This window comes from Saccoglossus kowalevskii, chromosome 6 (genome assembly GCF_978046115.1).
Source record: "Saccoglossus kowalevskii chromosome 6, keSacKowa6.1, whole genome shotgun sequence".
Lineage (NCBI taxonomy): Eukaryota > Metazoa > Hemichordata > Enteropneusta > Harrimaniidae > Saccoglossus > Saccoglossus kowalevskii.
In genome coordinates this window covers 14,778,725-14,799,226 of record NC_140646.1, presented here as the reverse complement: position 1 = coordinate 14,799,226, position 20,502 = coordinate 14,778,725, and the positions used below count along the sequence as shown (strand labels likewise).

Genomic DNA, 20,502 nt, shown 5'->3' with positions numbered 1-20,502 from the left:
TATTTATCAATTAAGTTTCAGTGGGGGGGGGGGGACTAAATGTATTAAGTTTTTTTATCCTACATTGAACTTTTGATGTTGTCCCTGATGATGGTGTTTTTATTTATAATCATTGCCCTTTGACTTTCCGCGAACTGATACTAATAAAGTATTTATAACATTGATTTCCACAGAAAATACTAAATTGATCTTTATTTCCCGCTCAAAAATACTGTTAAATTATCGGAAATTGCTTTATATCAACATATGAGTGAATTATAGGTATTTCATTCGACGTTTCAATCGTACGTGAATCGAACGCGAATCGAACCGAACGCTGTCTTCACACTCGTGGTGGCTGGGAACTTTTTTTCTGGCAGGGACTCTAAAATGCGGACTGATTGGAATCGTATACACAGTAATCAAGTTTGAAACTGAGACAGTATATGACCATAGCACCGACGAGGCAGTTAAGTTGAACATTGTACAAAACATCCATCCTCTAGCCGTATATTACAAAACCAATATGCGAGAAATTGTTCATTTACAAGCAGGGCAGTGTGGAAACCAAATCGGCGCCAAGGTGAGTGCTCTAATTATTCTGCGATTTTAATACAGAGAGTGCGCGATTCTGTAGATGAAATAGCCGGTAGATGGAATACACTCATTTTTTCACCGAGGGAAAAAGGCGTGGTTTGTCCCGCCATGTGCATCTCCCTCTTTTTTTTGAGCTATTTAACAGCAAATGAGTTTAATAATACTAATTTAAACAAACGATCAAACTCATTATTGAAGTTAAAACCAATGTGCTGGCGATTATTATTTGCAACCTTTCGATTGCCTCTTTGTGAAAACGCACAGTGAAATGTGACTGAAACTAGATCATTATCTGTGAGTAATATTGTATTAATAGTCTTGTGTGCCGCGAGACCAAATCGGTTTGGATGGCTCGACAATCCGGTCAGTTTGCTGCTCACGGTCTTTATGAACCGTCGGTATATAAGAGCTACGCTAAAAAACTCTCAAAAACCAGTCAATGAATTTAAACATTAATTGAAATTTGAATAAACTGCCATACTGATATCAAATATTTACATGAATACGATCACGTGATCGTTTTGTATCGACCAATCAATTCACATATATATATCTTGTTTTATGGTTAATAAATTATAAGATTGACTTTTTTTTTGAGTCATCATAATTATTTGATGGCAATCTTTTGTTGCTACTCTTTTATTTGCAACAAAAACCTGCAAAAGATTGATTAATGAATTCATTGTGATACATTGTGGTACTCGCAACAAAAGCATTACCTTCATCTTTATAAATATTTATTAATTTGAGAATTCAAACTGAAACGAGAGGTTTCAATTGGCCGATAAAATAACATTGAAACGCTGTTGAGTATTATGCTTGTTGATTGGTTGATTCCATTGAACTGCTATTGAAATTTATAAATATTTATAAAAGATGAAGGGAATGCCTTTGTTGGGCCAAGAGGCAATGATGTTTTTACTACAACTGCTATATATGCATAAATTAATTCTGATAATGATGATGATAAAATAATGAAATGATGTGAAGATAATTTTTCCTTGTTTTCACACTTATATTACAAACACCCCCTCCCCCTCCCTGAATTGTGATGTACACCTTTCAAACTATTGTGCATGAGGACCACAATCAAATCTATATTCTTGAAGTAGATTTTAACCAATCACAAAACACCTATTTTCTATTTATACATTTGTTAACAAGAAATCTCATATAAAACTGATTTGAACACTCGATGTAAGATTATCTCCAGGTGGGGTGATGGCAGAAAAACTGTGATAAATATTTTTTTCCTTAAAGTTAGTTACGTGCTGTTTCTGTTTTTTTTCATGTTTAAATTAGTTATAGTTTTTTTTTTTTTTTTTTTTTTTTTGCATTGTGTGAAATATTTTAAGATCTAAGCATGCAGAATTATATTTTTTTTCAATTTTTCCCCCAAAGTTTCTAGTGGTCAACCCCTTATGCTGAATATTAACAATTACTGTTGAGATGTAGGTACTGTGTGCTTATTAGCAGATTTTTTTCCTGCTAAATTATTGAACATACTTGAGTTGCGCCCTCCATGGTGCTCCTAACCCAACACATGCCTGACTGAACAATGTAGTTTTGACTTTGACGATTTTGGTAATTTGAACATGTTGGCATCATCCAGCTTTTTGATTGGTTAATTAGCGATTTGACCTATTTGACCTAAGAGAACATGGCGGATATCCTACAGCATCAAACGTTTATACGAGACCGGAATCATTCGCTTACGATGAAACTAAGTTGACTTTTATTTGTATTTCATAACCATTCAACAAATTTATTTTGTGTACATTATTATAATCACTACTGAGTACAGTAATAATCAACAATTCAGAAACGCAGCATGCCGAGATTTTTGTGTTCGTTTTTATTTGAAACTTCGTTTATTTAGAATATATTTTCGTTACCAATAAAATAAAAATCTCTCAGTCAATCAGAAACCCGGATTCATGCCTTTGAGGAAGGTCCCGTTTGAACGCTCACAACGGGTTTTTTTTCGTTTGGGGGAAAACTAAAACTGGTCGCAATTTTCGAATAAGAATGAGTCGACAATTTTTAGTGGAGTCGAAAATTTGGAGGTAAATAAAACACCGAAACCCGGCAAATAAATAGGCGGTCGAATTTTTAGAGGGGTCGAAATTTTGGAGTTTTCACGGTACTAATTATTCCATTTCAATGAAACTTAGTACAAAGATGCTCTAGGACAATGTACAAACCTAATTAGTTTGGGGTAAAAATCTGTTCATATTAATTCCCTAATAAGCATAATAATTCATAATTTTTTGGTTCTAATCACATTTCAATTAAACTTGGAGACATAGATTTTCTGTTACATTGCGCAGACCTCATTAGTTTTACACTCAAATCTGGTCATATTAATTTTCTGATTTGCATAATTAGTTTTCAGCTAAGTAATTTCGAATTATATTTAATGTGTCTCCAATACTCTCAGCACATGGGAGTTCTTTCTAAGCTTTCTTTGATTACAAATGTAGTGCAAGGCAGAGAACTGTAACCTTAGTTTATAAACATATTTGGGGTACTTACCAATTAGAAAATATTGAACTCATTATTATTAATTAGAACTCACAATTATTTTTCAATACCTTTTTTGGATTGGTCAATTGGAAATATAATATTGTGAAATACATTATTTTAGCTGGAATTAATTTACGCTGAAAAGACTTTTCAGGTGCTTTGCATGGAATTATTTTCATTGATTTTTGATGAATTGAATGTGAAATATAGGAAAGAAAGTATATTCACTGGATTTTATTTTCACTGAAGCATCCCTTCAGCGAAAATAAATTCCAGCTGGTAATAAAGTATTCTACAGTATTTAGGAAAAGTTTATAAGGTTCCCAGGGTTCTGTCATTCACTGTACAAGAATCATTCTTTATATGTTCTCCTTATTTCTCATAAAGTCATAGACATAATTTTTTTTTGTATTATCATTCACAGTTCTGGGAAGTAATTTCTGACGAACATGGCATTGACCCAACTGGTACCTATCATGGTGATTCAGACTTGCAGTTAGAAAGAATCAATGTATACTACAATGAGGCCACTGGTGGAAAATATGTTCCTCGTGCTGTCTTGGTCGATTTGGAGCCCGGTACTATGGACTCTGTGAGATCAGGTCCATTCGGACAGATCTTCAGACCAGACAATTTCGTTTTTGGTGAGTATAGGACAAAGTGTTTTTACTTTGCCAATCTATCAATGTCATGATTTCTCTTACTTATACACTGAAGACTGCTGAATAACAAACAATTTTTGGTTTCCATTTATTTTAACCTTGTATCAGCCGTAAATATTGTATTTCTTTAATGAAAAGCAAATTTCATTTGTGCCGGGACACCAGATTTACAGGTATGTAATGGCAATCTTGATCTTCAACCTGAGCTTGCTCAGAGTCAACCTGAGCTTCAACTTGAGCTTGGGAAATTTACAGCAGAAGCTCAAAACAAAGTTGGGGCGCCGACTCTGAGCTCCAACCTGAGTGTCTAAGATCTAATCAGCCATTACATACCCTCAAAATTACTTATGCAAGCAGGTAATTTGAAGCATACGGATATTAATATTTCTACAATAGGCCTTTCATTCAATATTGTTTCTATAAACATGAATTACTCACTATTTCATGGAGGATTGAATGTTTTTTTATGGACATTTGAAAAAAAATCCCCTAGAAGACCTTGGACTTTATTCAAATCTAAAAAAGAGAATTTCTTGGGTATAGAAGGCATTTGGTGATGCCCATTACCTGTGAGTCTTTGTGTTCACTGTTACACGTCCATTAATGTGTTGTGATTGGACAAGTTGTTTTCAATTATTATTTGAAATGTATGAAACATTTAGAGATACTTTATAAAAAACATTCATTGCTTCATGAAACAGTATAAATATGCTCATGTTCACAGATTGCCATAGTTACACTCTGTTTCTTACAGGTCAAAGTGGTGCTGGTAACAACTGGGCTAAAGGTCACTACACAGAAGGTGCCGAGTTGGTTGATTCAGTCCTTGATGTTGTTCGTAAGGAGGCAGAAAGCTGTGACTGTCTGCAGGGATTCCAACTTACACACTCCCTTGGTGGTGGTACTGGTTCTGGTATGGGCACTCTTCTCATCAGCAAGATCCGTGAAGAATATCCAGATCGTATCATGAATACATTCAGTGTTGTACCATCACCAAAAGTATCAGACACTGTTGTTGAACCATACAACGCCACCCTCTCAGTTCATCAACTTGTTGAAAATACAGATGAAACCTTTTGCATTGACAATGAGGCCCTCTATGACATTTGTTTCCGTACCCTGAAACTAACAACTCCTACCTATGGTGACTTAAATCATTTGGTATCTGCAACCATGAGTGGTGTTACTACCTGTCTGCGATTCCCAGGTCAGTTGAACGCTGATCTCCGTAAATTGGCTGTCAACATGGTACCATTCCCACGTCTCCACTTCTTTATGCCTGGTTTTGCTCCATTGACCAGCCGTGGTAGCCAGCAATACCGTGCCCTTACTGTGCCTGAATTAACCCAACAAATGTTTGACTCTAAGAACATGATGGCTGCCTGTGATCCACGTCATGGTCGTTATCTGACAGTGGCTGCAATCTTCCGTGGTCGTATGTCTATGAAAGAAGTCGATGAACAGATGTTGAACGTTCAGAACAAGAACAGCAGCTACTTTGTTGAATGGATCCCCAACAACGTGAAAATTGCAGTTTGCGATATTCCACCCCGTGGTCTTAAGATGTCCGCTACCTTCATTGGTAACAGCACTGCCATCCAAGAGCTTTTCAAGCGTATCTCTGAACAGTTTACTGCTATGTTCCGTCGTAAAGCTTTCTTGCATTGGTACACTGGTGAAGGTATGGATGAGATGGAATTTACTGAAGCTGAATCCAACATGAATGACTTGGTATCTGAATACCAACAGTACCAGGATGCAACAGCTGAAGAGGAGGGAGAATTTGATGAAGAGGAGGCAGAAGAAGATGAAGCTTAATGAGGCACTACTTTACGTCTCAAAAGTGAAATTAAAAGGATGTATTGATGAGATTTTAAAAATAATTCAACCTATAAAACCTTGGTCTACAGTCTACTGCCATTATGTGAATAAAATAACTTTCACCATATTACATTGTTTTATTGCTTTACTCTCCAGGAGAAACAAAACCTTTTTTTGGCCTTGAAAGGTGGTGGTCATCATGGCTTCTTGAATTTGAATATGTTGTTAAACAGCACATTTCACTTGCATATGTTGCTACATGTTTTATGGGACCCATATCAAACACATGTAGTTCTAACTAGCTCTGTCCTCTATAAAATGTCTCTGGTTGAGGCATACCCAAATTGTAGCATAGGCTGTGTGTCAATGATTTTTTCACACCTTTTTGTGTACATGGCTGAACTTTGACCCAACTCCCACTAAAAGTTGGTAACGTGTGTCCTAATCAATAATTGGGACACTTGATATTTGTTTTAGTCCTGATTTGTCAGGTTAAACTCAAATATGTAAAATTGGTTTGTATGAAAGGGAATATCTAATTTAGTCGTATATACTGGAAGGATGTTTGATATCAAAATGCATGTACATATACTAACAAGTAAAGACGCATATATATTCACAACACGCCTGGGGACGCTATTCATTATGATCGTCAAATCTGCTCCGCGGGGTTCTTGTGGAACTATAGAGGGCCAAGCAGCTAAGCAAAATATTATTTCCTCGACTCGATTGTATGGAGTTTCTGGGTGAATTATTCAAGCTTAATTTGTTTGCAGTGTTTTACACTTCTCTCCACCAGAGTTTGTCAGGATAATGGTTCACATCAAACTTTTACCATTTGGTCCAGAGAATGAACATGCAATAAAACCTAAAAGTCTTGCTATATTTTAATAAAAGTTCAAAAAAGATATTATGAAAGAAAGAAAGAAGCGTTCAATTGAAATCAGTGAATCCTGTACGGTACGTAATTAGCATGTTTCACACTTTTAAGCCGTCAGTACTGCTCGAGTTGGAGAAAATGTATAATTATTCGGTTTATTGACACGACACTGAGTGACTATAGAAAGTATGGAAACAGTAAAACTTGCGTGTACGTGTAAGCCTTTATCGTAACTCCAAAATACGATTCACAGTCAATTCGTCCTACAAGTCGATTCGTCCCAATTCACATTCGTCCAATTTATTTAATTTTTGGTCTCAGCATTACGATCTTGAGCAGGGTCAATTTCTATGCCAACTGTTACTGACACGCCAATTAATAACTCCACGTTGCGTGAACGGTGTATTTGTATTTATTAACTAATAACTTGTACGGTGTATTTGTATTTATTAACTAATAACTCTACGTTGCATATAAGGTGTATTTGTATATAACGTCGGCAAAAACAAAATGGCGTAACGAACAATTACGCATGCCAGTGACGTGACGTGTACGTGGACATGCAGTTCGTTGTTTGGATTTGTTTGTGCTTATTTGTCGAGTTATTAGTTAAATCTGACGAATCGACTTGGGACGAATCGACCGTCCCCCCCAAAATACTGGCCACGAAAAGTAAAATACAAGAGCGTACAACCGTAGAAAGAAATTAATGAGTGGTGGGTCATGGTCATTTTCAAAGAATAAAATGTTAAGAATAATGTAAATATTAGAGCAATAACATTAACCATTTTCACGCCCGGTCCAATCCAAATTTACCAAATTGAACTTTGACCTGTGGCGAGTGGGCCGGCTGCATCCATGACGACCGAACTAACATTGATCAATAAGAATTTGTTTGTAATAGTTGATCATGCATAAGAACATTTCAAAGTTTTCCCTATCGCCGAACAATAAATCTAAAAAAGGAATAGATTATTATGACTTTTTTTTTCAAAAGTATGCCTGACTGCGTTTATGCTGTTCTGTATGCAACTGGGTGTGTAGGCGAGTTATACCCATTATACCGGAGTGACGATTCAGTTAGTGTGGTGACTAGATCGCAATTTTAATATGACTATATAGAGTATGTGACCGCAAAGCCGTAAGAAACTTCAACGAAGAACTCCGCTGATACGGCTATGACGGCCGATGCATACCTGTCCCATTGCCTGTCGGCCACCCCTCTATTGTGAATGGGGATGACTTCCCGCAATGGCGGACATCAGTTGCAGTGTTTGCATCGGCAAGAAAACCCTGACTAAAATGCGATCATATGGTAGATTTTATGCATTTTACCAGATGTACATTTCGAATCGAAACCCCCAGTAGGCCTACTGTGTAACATCGGTAAATCGGGCGAAAAGGAAAACGGGCGAACTGGTAATCAGGCGAAGGAGTTCGGGCGAAGTGGATTTCGGGCGAAGTGACTGTACCCCGGCTTTGGTACCTTGGATACACGAACAAGTGTTGGCGATGGTTGGTTGGTTGGGTGTTAATATGTGCGTCTCAACGTAACTGCGTCGAACAATGCTCCCTTGTTTAATGTTAAATGACATTCCAAAAATTTACCTCTGTTGAGAGTGGGCATTTAAACATAGTGTGCCTTGCAATGACGCATTACTGGGGTCACTGCCTTAAAGTTGCCCTGTCATGGAGTGATGATTGCATTTCCTCTGCGACTCTCTCCGGGCCACTTACTGACACCATCAGAATCAGATGATCTAAACACTATGTTTCAAATCACCATCATTAAAGGAATAAAAATATTCTTTTTGACAGGGAGACCTAGTTCAAATAGAAAACACAATCTACCAATCAGTCGCGTAATTTATGATAAACCTGCTATGAAAAGTCTGTCATACTAATTATCGCTACATTTACGACATGAATAATGTTTTTTTGTTTTGTTTTTAAAATATATTAAAGCCTCATCGAAAACGTGTTGGGTCATGTCAATTAACCATTTTAAAAACGACAGCTCTTTAAACATTAACGATTCTTTTAGAATCTAATGTATTCGATACTGTTCACTGAATTAAAAGAAATTAGTCACTGTTGTTTAAGTTTCAATAACAGTATACTAGTATCCAGAACGAAAAAAAGCTATAAACAGGTGTCTGCAAATAAAGTACACTGTAGTGTCATGGAGGTAAATTTGTAAATCTGTGGGCGGGGTTAACGCCTGAGGTTGGAATATCTCTTTTAACCATGGTTTAACTGTATCCATAACATCAACAACAAAAATATTATTGTTCTATGTGTGGTTATATTAATTCGTCATCACATTGTATCGAAATAGTAAATAATAATGTATGCAGTTGCTATGAGTAGCCGACAATACATAGAGGAAGTAATGTTTTCTTGTTTTGAAAATCTGTTTGCATGTAATTGTATGTAGAAAGTGGTTTCCGTTCATCTGTAACACTGCGCATATGATATAATAAGAATGGAATATTTTATTTTTAACTCAAATTAATTTCCGGTTTTCGTTTTGTGTGCGACCTTTATTCTCACTCAATTTTGATGTGTTAAATGTGAAAACATGGAGAAAAAGGTATTTTCCCATTCAGCGAAAATAGTGAAAATAAATTCAAATGTGAAAATAGAGAACATTACAACATGCATTGAATATGATTGAGAGGTGGGTGTCGCGTTGTCTTACATGTTCTCACTCGACCTGTGAACTCCATGGTGCAATTTCCCATTGTTTTTATAATCACATACAGAACTTGTTCTCACGTGAATACGAATAACAATAGAGTCTATAGAGACGAAATCCGCCTGTAAAATAGTGTAACCCTAACCACAGTCCTGTGCCCTAACCCACAAATAATGTGAAATGTAAAATAAGGAGTACAAACTGAGTGCAAGATTGAACTGTCGAACTTGTTGCCATAGTAACAGCGATCCATTATAAACAAACACTGCTACTCAAAGTCACCGGCCAAGTGTTACACTGTAATACAATAATACAAATGTTACAAATTAAAAAAACAACAACATTACAACAAGAAATTTATTTTGCAAACGATTATTTTTTTAGTTGTATAGATATTCCCAATCCCCAGAGCTGTCATTTATATATTGTCATCGGAATTGAAGGTTGTGTCACCACACCTAGCCTCATTAGAGTTTGGTTTGGTGATATATTCAGTCAATTTGCATACCAACGCAATAAACACGCTGTTTTTCTTTTATGAGTCGTTCATTGCCAACGCGGACTGATTTAAACAGCTTGTCAATAGTCAATGTTTTCTAATTTGCAGTTGCCAAGGCAATCATACAAAATAACGAGTTTCAAAGTTTCTGACTCATCAGATATGACATCATAATTGTATGTTTCAGCAAGCGAGAAAAAAACCAAGAAAACATCAGGATACCCCTTCTTAAAGCAAGGATTTGTCGAGGTTCTATTTTTTACCCACGAATGAATGGGCTCAACCATGGTTTAAACACAAAATAACTGGGCTGCTTGACGCGGAGGGTCTATTTTTAGGTGGTTATCCGTTTCACAGGCTCTAAAAGAGACGTGCTACCGTCCCTTCTTCATTAAGGCGGCCAAGAGGACAGAACGAACATACTAGTATATCAGATCATTGATTTCTTTTTTACAAATCCTTCAAAATGCGTGAAATCGTACATCTCCAAGCTGGTCAGTGTGGTAACCAAATTGGTGCCAAGGTAATGTATAATTTCTTATTCAGCCCGTACACAGTGGACATTTTACATGCAAGCCTAACCGCCTACCATTTTCAATTGTCTCTCAAATTTGAAGGCTGAGAAAATACCTCACAACATCGACAATTTTCCACAGTTTCTCCGTTTCGGGATAATTTTGAACTTTTCAATACAATATATAGATTTGTTTGATTTGTCGTAGGGTTTCGTTTGAATGTCAAATTCGCAAGGCGCAAAAAGACCTCTACTAGATGTGTCAGCAAAATGTTTTTGTTTTTTTTACACGATTCCGTACCGATCATATCAACCCATCAACAAAATTTGTGGGTATCGTTCTGGCTCGTCTAGTGGAGTTTTGAGCTCCATGTTCCGGCCAAACCGGATTTGAAATTCAGTTGACCTTTCACCGTGATCACCAGCCTATTGTAACATTCTATCGCGATGATCATTTGAATACTAGTAAATCACATGGCTGACTTGTTTCAGTTTCGTAGGATCTTCAACGGTTGACCAAGTTTTATTTGCAACCTCCTCCGGGCCTCTATATTAGTTTGGAGAGTAAACTGTTACTTGCCCGACTGCTTCTACTGCTCGTAATGCAAATTACAAGTGTTCAACACTGTTACTACCCAATTTCCCCGATCAATTTTGTTGAAAACATTACACGTTTTCCCAGGCTACACCCATGTCCCTTCTATATTTTATTTTTAGCTCAGCTGTCGACTTTGAATGAATGTCCGCCGTCGTCCGTGTCAATGTTTTACTTTTTCGACTTCTTCTTGAAAACTACAAGCCTGAATGCTTTGATTTTTGGTGTATATGTACCTTGGGTAGACCTCTCTCAGATTTGTTCATTTCATGATGATATCTTCAATTCACTAATTTTCATGATTATTTTTGGTGAAAAGTGATGTTTTTGAATTCTTGTTGAAAACAGCAAGTCCTGTTGCTTTGATACTACCGGTATACATATTGCTCATTTTCTAATATTTTCTGTTCTTTAATTGAAATGTGCATTGCTAACAGCGGAGCTATCTCAGCAGACAGGCTGCTTGTTCGTGTATATAATTAATCCCTCATCATTATTTGCGGCTGCATGGGGCACGAGATTTTCATGAGATGCGTCTTACTTTGCTCAGTTTTTGTAAATTGTTTTTCTTTATATCACTTAGTTCTGGGAAGTAATTTCTGACGAACATGGCATTGACCCAACTGGTACCTACCATGGTGATTCAGATTTGCAGTTAGAGAGAATCAATGTATACTACAATGAGGCCACTGGTGGAAAATATGTTCCTCGTGCTGTCTTGGTCGATTTGGAGCCAGGTACCATGGACTCTGTGAGATCAGGTCCATTCGGACAGATCTTCAGACCAGACAATTTCGTTTTTGGTAAGTTTTTTTTTTGCAAAATACATCTGTTCTTGTATTAAAGCCACATGTAAATAATCATTGCATTTATTTTTTCACCATAGAAAAGCCAGTAATTGCATAATTGCACCTTTATTTCCAAAATTTGAAGTGCAATTTTTTCAAGATATTAAAATAAAAGCACATTAACAAGAAATTTAAGATGAGCGTATACCATCATTGAATTCTGACAATTTTTCTTTACTTTGACAGGCCAGAGTGGTGCTGGTAACAACTGGGCTAAAGGTCACTACACAGAAGGTGCTGAGTTAGTTGATTCAGTCCTTGATGTTGTCCGCAAGGAGGCAGAAAGCTGTGACTGTCTGCAGGGATTCCAACTTACACACTCCCTTGGTGGTGGTACTGGCTCAGGTATGGGTACACTCCTCATCAGCAAGATCCGTGAAGAATATCCAGATCGTATCATGAATACATTCAGTGTTGTACCATCACCAAAAGTATCAGACACTGTTGTTGAACCATACAACGCCACCCTCTCAGTTCATCAACTTGTTGAAAATACAGATGAAACCTTTTGCATTGACAATGAAGCCCTCTATGACATTTGTTTCCGTACCCTGAAACTAACAACTCCTACTTATGGTGACTTAAATCATTTGGTATCTGCAACCATGAGTGGTGTTACTACCTGTTTGCGATTCCCTGGTCAGTTGAATGCTGATCTCCGTAAATTGGCTGTCAACATGGTACCATTCCCACGTCTCCACTTCTTCATGCCTGGTTTTGCTCCATTGACCAGCCGTGGTAGCCAGCAATACCGTGCCCTTACTGTGCCAGAATTAACCCAACAAATGTTTGATGCCAAGAACATGATGGCTGCCTGTGATCCACGTCATGGTCGTTATCTGACAGTGGCTGCAATCTTCCGTGGCCGTATGTCCATGAAAGAAGTTGACGAACAGCTTTTGAACGTCCAGAACAAGAACAGCAGCTACTTCGTTGAATGGATCCCCAACAACGTGAAGACTGCTGTTTGCGACATTCCACCCCGTGGTCTTAAGATGTCCGCTACCTTCATTGGTAACAGCACTGCCATCCAAGAGCTCTTCAAGCGTGTATCCGAGCAGTTCACTGCTATGTTCCGTCGTAAAGCTTTCTTGCATTGGTACACTGGTGAAGGTATGGATGAGATGGAATTTACTGAAGCTGAGTCCAACATGAATGACTTGGTGTCTGAATACCAACAGTACCAGGATGCAACAGCTGAAGAAGAGGGTGAATTTGAAGAGGAAGAGGATGCAGAAGAAGCATAAACCACGAGATGCAAAACAAACACTATTTCCTTTTTCTAAATATTTATTTCGGTGTGATAAATTATGATCGTAATCCACCATCTAAAAGTAACGTCAGAACACAGGAAGCTAAACTGATTGGCCATGTATGTGGTATAAGAGAAAGATCTTCAACTATAATTTCTCTTAATCTTAATTCTTTCTATGCACAACTTTCTTCTGGGCCCTTGTTCTGTATAAACGAGATGGACTTGACACGCAACCACCTTTTGTGTCTTACAATTTATAGACAATTCTGTATTTCTTTGTACATGTATAAAATGTCAATAAAACGTTCAGTCCTCGTATATTAAGTTTATTACTGCTCTATCGCTGATTGATTAAACAGTGAATTACTCCCACTTTCCTGGATTTAGATTTGATGCAAAACTTCTTGCAAGGTTGTTTCAGATTGCCCCCTAAAGCAGGGACCAATCGGTAGCAACACGTTTTAACATGTGCCCCTCAATCATAAAACAGTTGCTTATACCTATACTGTAAATGCGTTATTTGCTGGTTTTAATAAGTCCAACTCTCTAAATTAAATCCATGTGAATATACAAAATGACAGTAAAACTTGTTTCTAACCCTGCTAATTTTGTTAAACCTAGAATTCCAGTGGAGTTATTCGAAACAAAATAGTGAAATTAAACACAGTAAAAATGCATGCTTTTACAGTAAAGCTCGTAATTTGCCCAGCCCATCTGGAATTGTGTTCTAGATGTGTCGTGTAAAGAACCCTAAAGTAAGTCTCTGAATCAAGTAGAGAAATTTTATCTTGTATTTACCAAAATCGTGTTAAAATACGAGTAATGCTTCCCACCCTTGGAATTTGTTGTACACCATACACCCCCCCCCCCCCACCCTGCATTGAATATGTGAAATTAGAAGAAAACAAATTTACCATTTCAACAATTCAATGTTTGCATGGTCTATGTATAGTGGAATTTTAGTGACAATTGTGATAGAGATCCAATTATGAAAACATGATTTGTGAACTCTTTGGTTCAAACCTCATCCGACTCTTGTCTGGTATGCTCACATTTTCCTAGCCATGTAACTAAAATTAATGCTTCCCAGATTTCCAATAATTATGCTGCATCTGTGCATGACCTGTATCATTACAGGTGTGAGTATTACGTTTCATTCTCCATAGACCTATTTCACTGCTGCCACACACGCATGCAGTCAAAATATTCTAAATAAATTTTCTATAAATATGCATGCAAATTTAATATATGTAAAATAAAATCTAATACCTGCATAAAGTGTGACCTTGTGTGTTTGTGGGGTCATACATAATTAAGGAACATGTCTGCATAAAGCTTTTATCGTGAACAAAATTGTCACTCTTGAGGCATACAATTGTTACATTGATCAACTCTCAACTGGCTTCAGTCTGGACGATTATTTTTTGTTTTGCAATAGAAGTAAAAATTGGAATTTCTAAATTTGCTGAAAATGCCATTTGCTGGCCATAGTTTGGTGGTGTGGTGAGAGCAATTTTGCAATCAAGTTGCCTTTTTTTTTTTTAAATCACCTTTACTGAAGGCAGACCAGGTTCACACAAAGCCTTGAGATGCATTTTGAGGAAAGACTTTCTTGTGTACACTACATTTTAACGTGAACCAACATGACCATATAAACTACCGCAAGGCATGTTGCCATTGTCTAGATGATACATGTATTAACATTGATTATATCGAGATCCTGAATTATTAATTATATCGTGCATTGTGGGGTAGATTTGTTACAATTGAACACAACTCCACCAATCATGTAAGCGTGCCTGCTCGTGCAATTTGACAAATCTATCCTCAAATGCAGTGTGGTTGATGCATGTTAGTTATTACCAATTGAACAAGGCAACTTAAAGTCATTTGGTCATTGTCGTCTCACTGGGATTGTTGTAAAAATGAGCTTACATAAAATGAATTCACAGTGTAAAATTGAATTTACCCATTTAATGACTGCAAATACTAAGAATTTATTCATTTTCGAATAAATTGTACTTCCAGGCAATATAAGGATATTGATATTACTCAGCCTAATTTCCGAAAAAATGATGGTTGCATTTCGTCAGTATTATAATGCTTTTACCATAGGTTCCTGTGGCAAATATAATATGTCATATTTTAAATTGTAGGCTGGTGACATAGGCTGAAAAAATATTGCCCTCAATTATTTCAAAAATCTTGGTTTCGAAAAGTGTCAAAAAAATGCAAGTTTTCTGTGGAATTGTTCTAAAAATATCTTAAAATACGCCACTGTAACACACAAAAGAATGATATTCCATAGTGCCATGAGACAAAAACTTCATGATTTTACATGATAAACCAATAAAGATTGTCATGAAATTTATGACCAATTTTCTCAAAAAATTATGAATTTGTAGAGAAATTGTCGTGAAAGTAGAGCAAACAATATGGTTGCATAATATAAAATGAATGATGAGAGGACAATATTTTGAATATTTGCAGACAACCAGTTCACATGCTTACTCCTATTCGACGGAAACTGGAATTCTGGTTTAAACTGCGGCCGGAATTCAGTCTGAGTACAGAATATTTGGCAAGAATGCAATGTTGTCATCTAGAGCGCCCCCAACGATCCTTTTCTTTATAATACCTTACAGCTTGATACTTACTATACAATTATCATTACCTGCACTAGTCTGTGAAGTAGTCTTCAGTGGAATATGTAACTAGTAGGGAATGCTATCTCCAGCAAATTCCGGAGAAGCTAATAAACCCTATTAAAAAAACATAACTCTCCTAAAGTTCAGACAATTTAATACAAACATTAAGCAAACTGTTCCCGTCATATATATATATATATATATATCTCATTTAAATGTGTGCTGGAGAAAACCATGCCACTATATTAATTAAAACATGCCACTATATTCATTCATATTATTACGTTTTATTTGAATGAAATAAATAGGAAACAATTATTTATTTGGTTGTTCAAACAGATATACAGTAGTAACTTTAATTCAATGTTTCAAATACAATTCTCTAATTGACCTACAACATACCTAAGTACATATTTAAATATACGTATTTTTTTTAAATCGGAATATCAAACAATTTATATCGTTATAAACGATTAGTGCTAATTTGAATATGAATTAGTCACAGCCAGGGAATGTCATTTAATGTCTTGGGGGGGGGGGTCGTTACATTCTAAATGTTAATTGCCATGATATGCACCTGCTTTACAGTAATTGACAGACGTCGTGGTTATGTTGGTCTTGGCTACCATGAAAGATGGACATGGCAAACGTTTTTCTCCCTCTGGCCTAATGTTTTTCAAGTAATTTAAAATGGGTTGAAGGGCGGCAGTCGTCGCGCCGCGTCCTGTTCGATATGGGACTCACAGCGACGTATACAACACGTGTAAAATACATTGTTTATTTACATGAAATTCGAACACGCGCTGCGCGACGACCACTGCGCTTTAACCAAATTCCGCAATGCGTTTGCGAAATGCCGAAGACATTTGGCATTTGATTAAATCATTTTAGTTGAACACATAAAAAACATCAGGCCAGATGAACTGTCACGATTCAGGCATTAATTGCGTGCGGATTTACTGGTAAACCTCAACATGATTAAAGAGCGGTGGTCGTCGGGCTGCGCATGTGAGTCATTTGTGTTGATAAATATTGATTTTACCACAATCCAGTGCGCCCTTCTAATAGCATCACGAGCCCGAGTTTTGACCTAGGCGCGACTTGTCCCAATTACCGCCGGTGACTCTTCGTTACCTTCCAGTCACAAAAAATCACCGAATTAAAACCTCCCAGTTTGTACTAGTTGGTCAAAGACGCCAACTTATGAGACCTCGATCTCGCGCATTCTTGGTGCGACGAACACCGCCCTTTAAGTCTTACTAAAAGCATTTGGTTTACTAGTAATATGAACGCATATGCATGGCTGACTGAAATATAGTCTGGAGAATTCATAGAAAACCACAATTTATTTTGCCACCAAAATATGTGACTGGCTGTCATGGTAAACGTGACAAGATCACTCTACACAGAGTGTTGTCCCCTGACAGCAACAATACATACGAGTGTTTTATTAAATATTTAAAAACTAATCTATGGACAGTTTATATTTATTAGTTGTCTGAGATTTAAAGGTGCAGTATCTTCGGGGTTGACATCCGGGTATTTTCACCGCCTGTCAACCACCAGCATGAAAACTCTCAGAGAATAGATGATAGTTGTTGAGAATCGCCTGAACAGTGCAACAAGACTAACCCTTACACGTGCAACATATATATAATTTGGTTGCTCGGGATTACTTCAAAGTTGATTTTAAAACGTAGAACATTCTATGACGTAGTTCCGTTCCAGGTGTAGACGAAAACATGTATTTTTAATATTGTTGTGCGATATTGTAGACCTATTTGAAATTGATTTACGATTTATCATAAACTAAAAATGTTGCCGCGCCTGCAGAACACACAACAGTATTCGATAAGTTGTCAAAAACATTAATACGCATGTGCAGTGATTGTTGTACGCACCAAAACAACCGCACATGCGTATTGGAGAATTTCATTTGAGTGAATACTTACGTGCTACAATAACCACGTGTTCGTTTTTTGATATTGAATCACAGTCCAATTTATTTATCAACATCTCGTATCAAACAACAATAATAAAAATTACATTTCGTCTATATTGCATCTGTAAACCTCTCATAGATGAATGTAAGAACTTGAAAGGTGGAGCTAATTCATACAGAGAGCCCTGAGTTAAATATCAACAATTGTATAAAATTTAAAAGATGCTTGGTCAGATTTTTAAAATCAAATAAAAAAAGTTGAAAGTTTCTGATATCACATTCAATAAAACAATTTGTAATACTAGCATGCCACTCCTTGCAAATAGTTATGTTCAAAATAGAGGATTGGGTGTTCACGCCCTGTTACGATCAAGTTGCTATGTTTAGCATTTGACGAAAGAATAATTCTTGCAAATCACCATGACCAAAAAGCACTGTTCTGGTGGAAACGATTCATGCCACCATGGCCGTACCAAAAAAAACCTAGTAATATGTAAATTGAGATTCTTAGACAAATGTTTGATATGTGTATCCATTCTGTGCCCCCAAAAGTTTCGTTCCGCGGCGTGCTGCAACTCTATGAGACTTTGGGAATGATATCCTTTCAGTCGTCAGAAATTGGCCATGTTTTTAAGCATTCTAGTACAAGCATAAATACATTTGGCGAAAATTTAATATTACTTGTTCATACTATTCGCGTACATGTGTTTGATATTTAAAAAGCTGCAACAATAGTTGCCTAGTAACCACTGTGATGTAATAATGTGTGCTCATGAACATTAGAGTGCCCCCCCCCACGAGATGTCTGGGCTAGGTGATAAATTACTGTTACGGAGAATATGCTTAGTGTTTCTTCTTAAATAGTAATATGTGTTCGCCAGTGACCCCAATGAAATTGTTCTATTGCGTTTTCTCTGTATTTGCTATCGGCTATCCTCGACAATCCCCGGTAAATATAACGGTTTGCTAAGAGAAAGTAATTTTATATTAGTATTTATTATAAAAGGTCAAAAAAAAGTCTGCTGGTCGTGGTACGTGTCAGAAAAACCATAGCGTACCTAGCTCAGTTTATTTTAACTTATGAGGTCACTGACATAAAGATCATTAATAAATGCAAAACAAAATGTACAATTCTTTATAGTAAAAAATAAATAGACCTTATAAGAGGGAGTAATTAATGGTATCGTAATTTTAATTATTTATTTATTTATTTATTATGTGGGGTAAATTCCAGTAGCGTTACGACACATTATTACTTGAAGATATTAATATAAGTGAGGCTTCCAACCAGCCCCCCCCCAAACGCCCTCTAGTGTTCAATATTTTAGCCTATAATCCTTTGCAAATCCAACATTCCTTCCATATAATACATATCGAAATATGGCCCATGGTTTTCAATTCTATAATAATAAGTGTGACCATTATCAGATAATTACCCGATAAGGAAATAAAATGACAAATCCCATTTTCAAGTTTCCCCTGTCAAACGTTTTTTTTTTAAATACATATATTTATTATACAATTGTCTAAGTTAGTATGTATCGAACCGTTGTTTGTGTACTATATTGTGGACGTTCCGAATTAAATATCTTAGTATTCAATAGTATTTTCCCACTAGGCACTAGGCATAAATCCCTAATATCCCATGTCATTCAATAATTCAAGCCCTGACAACTAATTCAAGCCCTGACAACTAATACTAGTAGTACAACTAATACTAGTAGTTTGAGATTCAAGTAGCCAGTTTTACCGTGAGTTGATCACATGGAAGTTACAGAATTTTGAAGTTGGTTTCATAGTGTTTATACTGGTATATATGTATATGTATTCGTCCTTGACGGCGGTCTTTGCTTAGCAACTTGAACAATACCGGGCTTCATGAAAAGGTGTGTCAGTACGTGCGTCAGTTGCCGGTTTCACACCACGGCTCGGCGCCATGACACAGTCACATTAGGAAACCCTCGCAGCTAAACATACTAGTAGTCATATTTTGAACAAGTCTGTGTGTTTTAACAAAGATACTCATAACGCATGCGCAAACAATACCAATTTCATGTGAGCATGGAGGTAATTCTTATTACCTCCATGATGTGAGCAAACAACAATACCACTCGGAGAAAAGTGAAACAAGAGCTGACATGCCGCTTTAACTTGATATGAGCAAGCACCTTCAAGCTGAAATGTTATTGTACACATATTATTGTATACTAGTATGACCATGGACCTATCAACAGTAGGTAGGTCTATGGTATGGCCATGATCAACGTGTCTGCATAGAAACTGTCCTTTATATTGTGGGCGTGTTTAATTTCAAGTTACCAGCGTCAGAATGGAGGCTGTACGCATATTTTTTTAGAAAAGTTTTTATTTTTTGTTTTATTTTTTAGATTGTAGTTTTTTTTTTTTAATTTCTTTCTGTAAGACCTTTCCTAAGAATTTTATGCGTCTAATAAAAAAAAATAGGTAGAAATAGGACCTCCATAAGCTTTCAGTTGCGGACAATTATTCCGTTTTTGATCCAACGTCTTTATGCTAATGCTATTGACAGGGTTGTATTCAGTCAACCGGGAACACTGTAGTATTTCCAGCTTTCTCGCTGATTGTGATTGCTTCAAAATCTCGACCTTCTTCCCAGGAATATTTCACTGATACTTGAAAATGTTGACCCCCCCCCCAGCCACGGAGTTAACAAACCCTGACAACTATTGTTGTAATACAGTAGAACATAAACCCACGTCACTCAAGATTCGTCTCGAGTGAAGTAATGTGTAGACGAATACGAGGGGGCGGGAGATAAAATGCATTTCTGCAACAACAAAATGAAGGTTTTCTTATGCTAATTTCAATGGACAGTATTATAGTGCAGCCCTTTATAGAGGTAAAATTCTTTTCACATTAATTGCATTGTCAAACTAAAGCCGTTGGCTAAGTAAGGTGAGATGAGTATGTAATTATAACACTTTTGACCTCCGTGATTTTAAGCCAAACACACATTGAAAGTAATACCGTACGTATCAAATAAAGATGGTTTTAGATTG

General features: G+C 36.7%; 2 protein-coding genes across 2 annotated transcripts; both read left to right on the top strand.

Moving 5' to 3' along the window:
* Positions 1–337: 337 nt before the first annotated feature.
* On the top strand, positions 338–5,712 carry LOC100378597 (tubulin beta chain-like). Its single transcript, XM_002741225.4, has 3 exons — positions 338–562; positions 3,527–3,746; positions 4,519–5,712. Exons 1-3 carry the CDS (start codon positions 506–508, stop codon positions 5,580–5,582), a joined length of 1,341 nt encoding a protein of 446 aa, XP_002741271.1. The 5' UTR covers positions 338–505; the 3' UTR covers positions 5,583–5,712.
* Positions 5,713–10,061: 4,349 nt separating this feature from the next.
* Positions 10,062–13,246, top strand: LOC100366486 (tubulin beta chain-like). Its single transcript, NM_001184814.1, has 3 exons — positions 10,062–10,185; positions 11,355–11,574; positions 11,806–13,246. Exons 1-3 carry the CDS (start codon positions 10,129–10,131, stop codon positions 12,864–12,866), a joined length of 1,338 nt encoding a protein of 445 aa, NP_001171743.1. The 5' UTR covers positions 10,062–10,128; the 3' UTR covers positions 12,867–13,246.
* The last annotated feature ends 7,256 nt before the right edge of the window (positions 13,247–20,502 follow it).

Bases quoted from the DNA above. Each gene is read 5' to 3' on its own strand.
- LOC100378597 (XM_002741225.4), top strand. From the start codon at position 506: ATGCGAGAAATTGTTCATTTACAAGCAGGGCAGTGTGGAAACCAAATC. The intron at 563-3,526 runs GTGAGTGCTCTA...TATCATTCACAG, and splicing joins GAAACCAAATCGGCGCCAAG to TTCTGGGAAGTAATTTCTGA. The intron at 3,747-4,518 runs GTGAGTATAGGA...TGTTTCTTACAG, and splicing joins ACCAGACAATTTCGTTTTTG to GTCAAAGTGGTGCTGGTAAC.
- LOC100366486 (NM_001184814.1), top strand. From the start codon at position 10,129: ATGCGTGAAATCGTACATCTCCAAGCTGGTCAGTGTGGTAACCAAATT. The intron at 10,186-11,354 runs GTAATGTATAAT...TATATCACTTAG, and splicing joins GTAACCAAATTGGTGCCAAG to TTCTGGGAAGTAATTTCTGA. The intron at 11,575-11,805 runs GTAAGTTTTTTT...TTACTTTGACAG, and splicing joins ACCAGACAATTTCGTTTTTG to GCCAGAGTGGTGCTGGTAAC.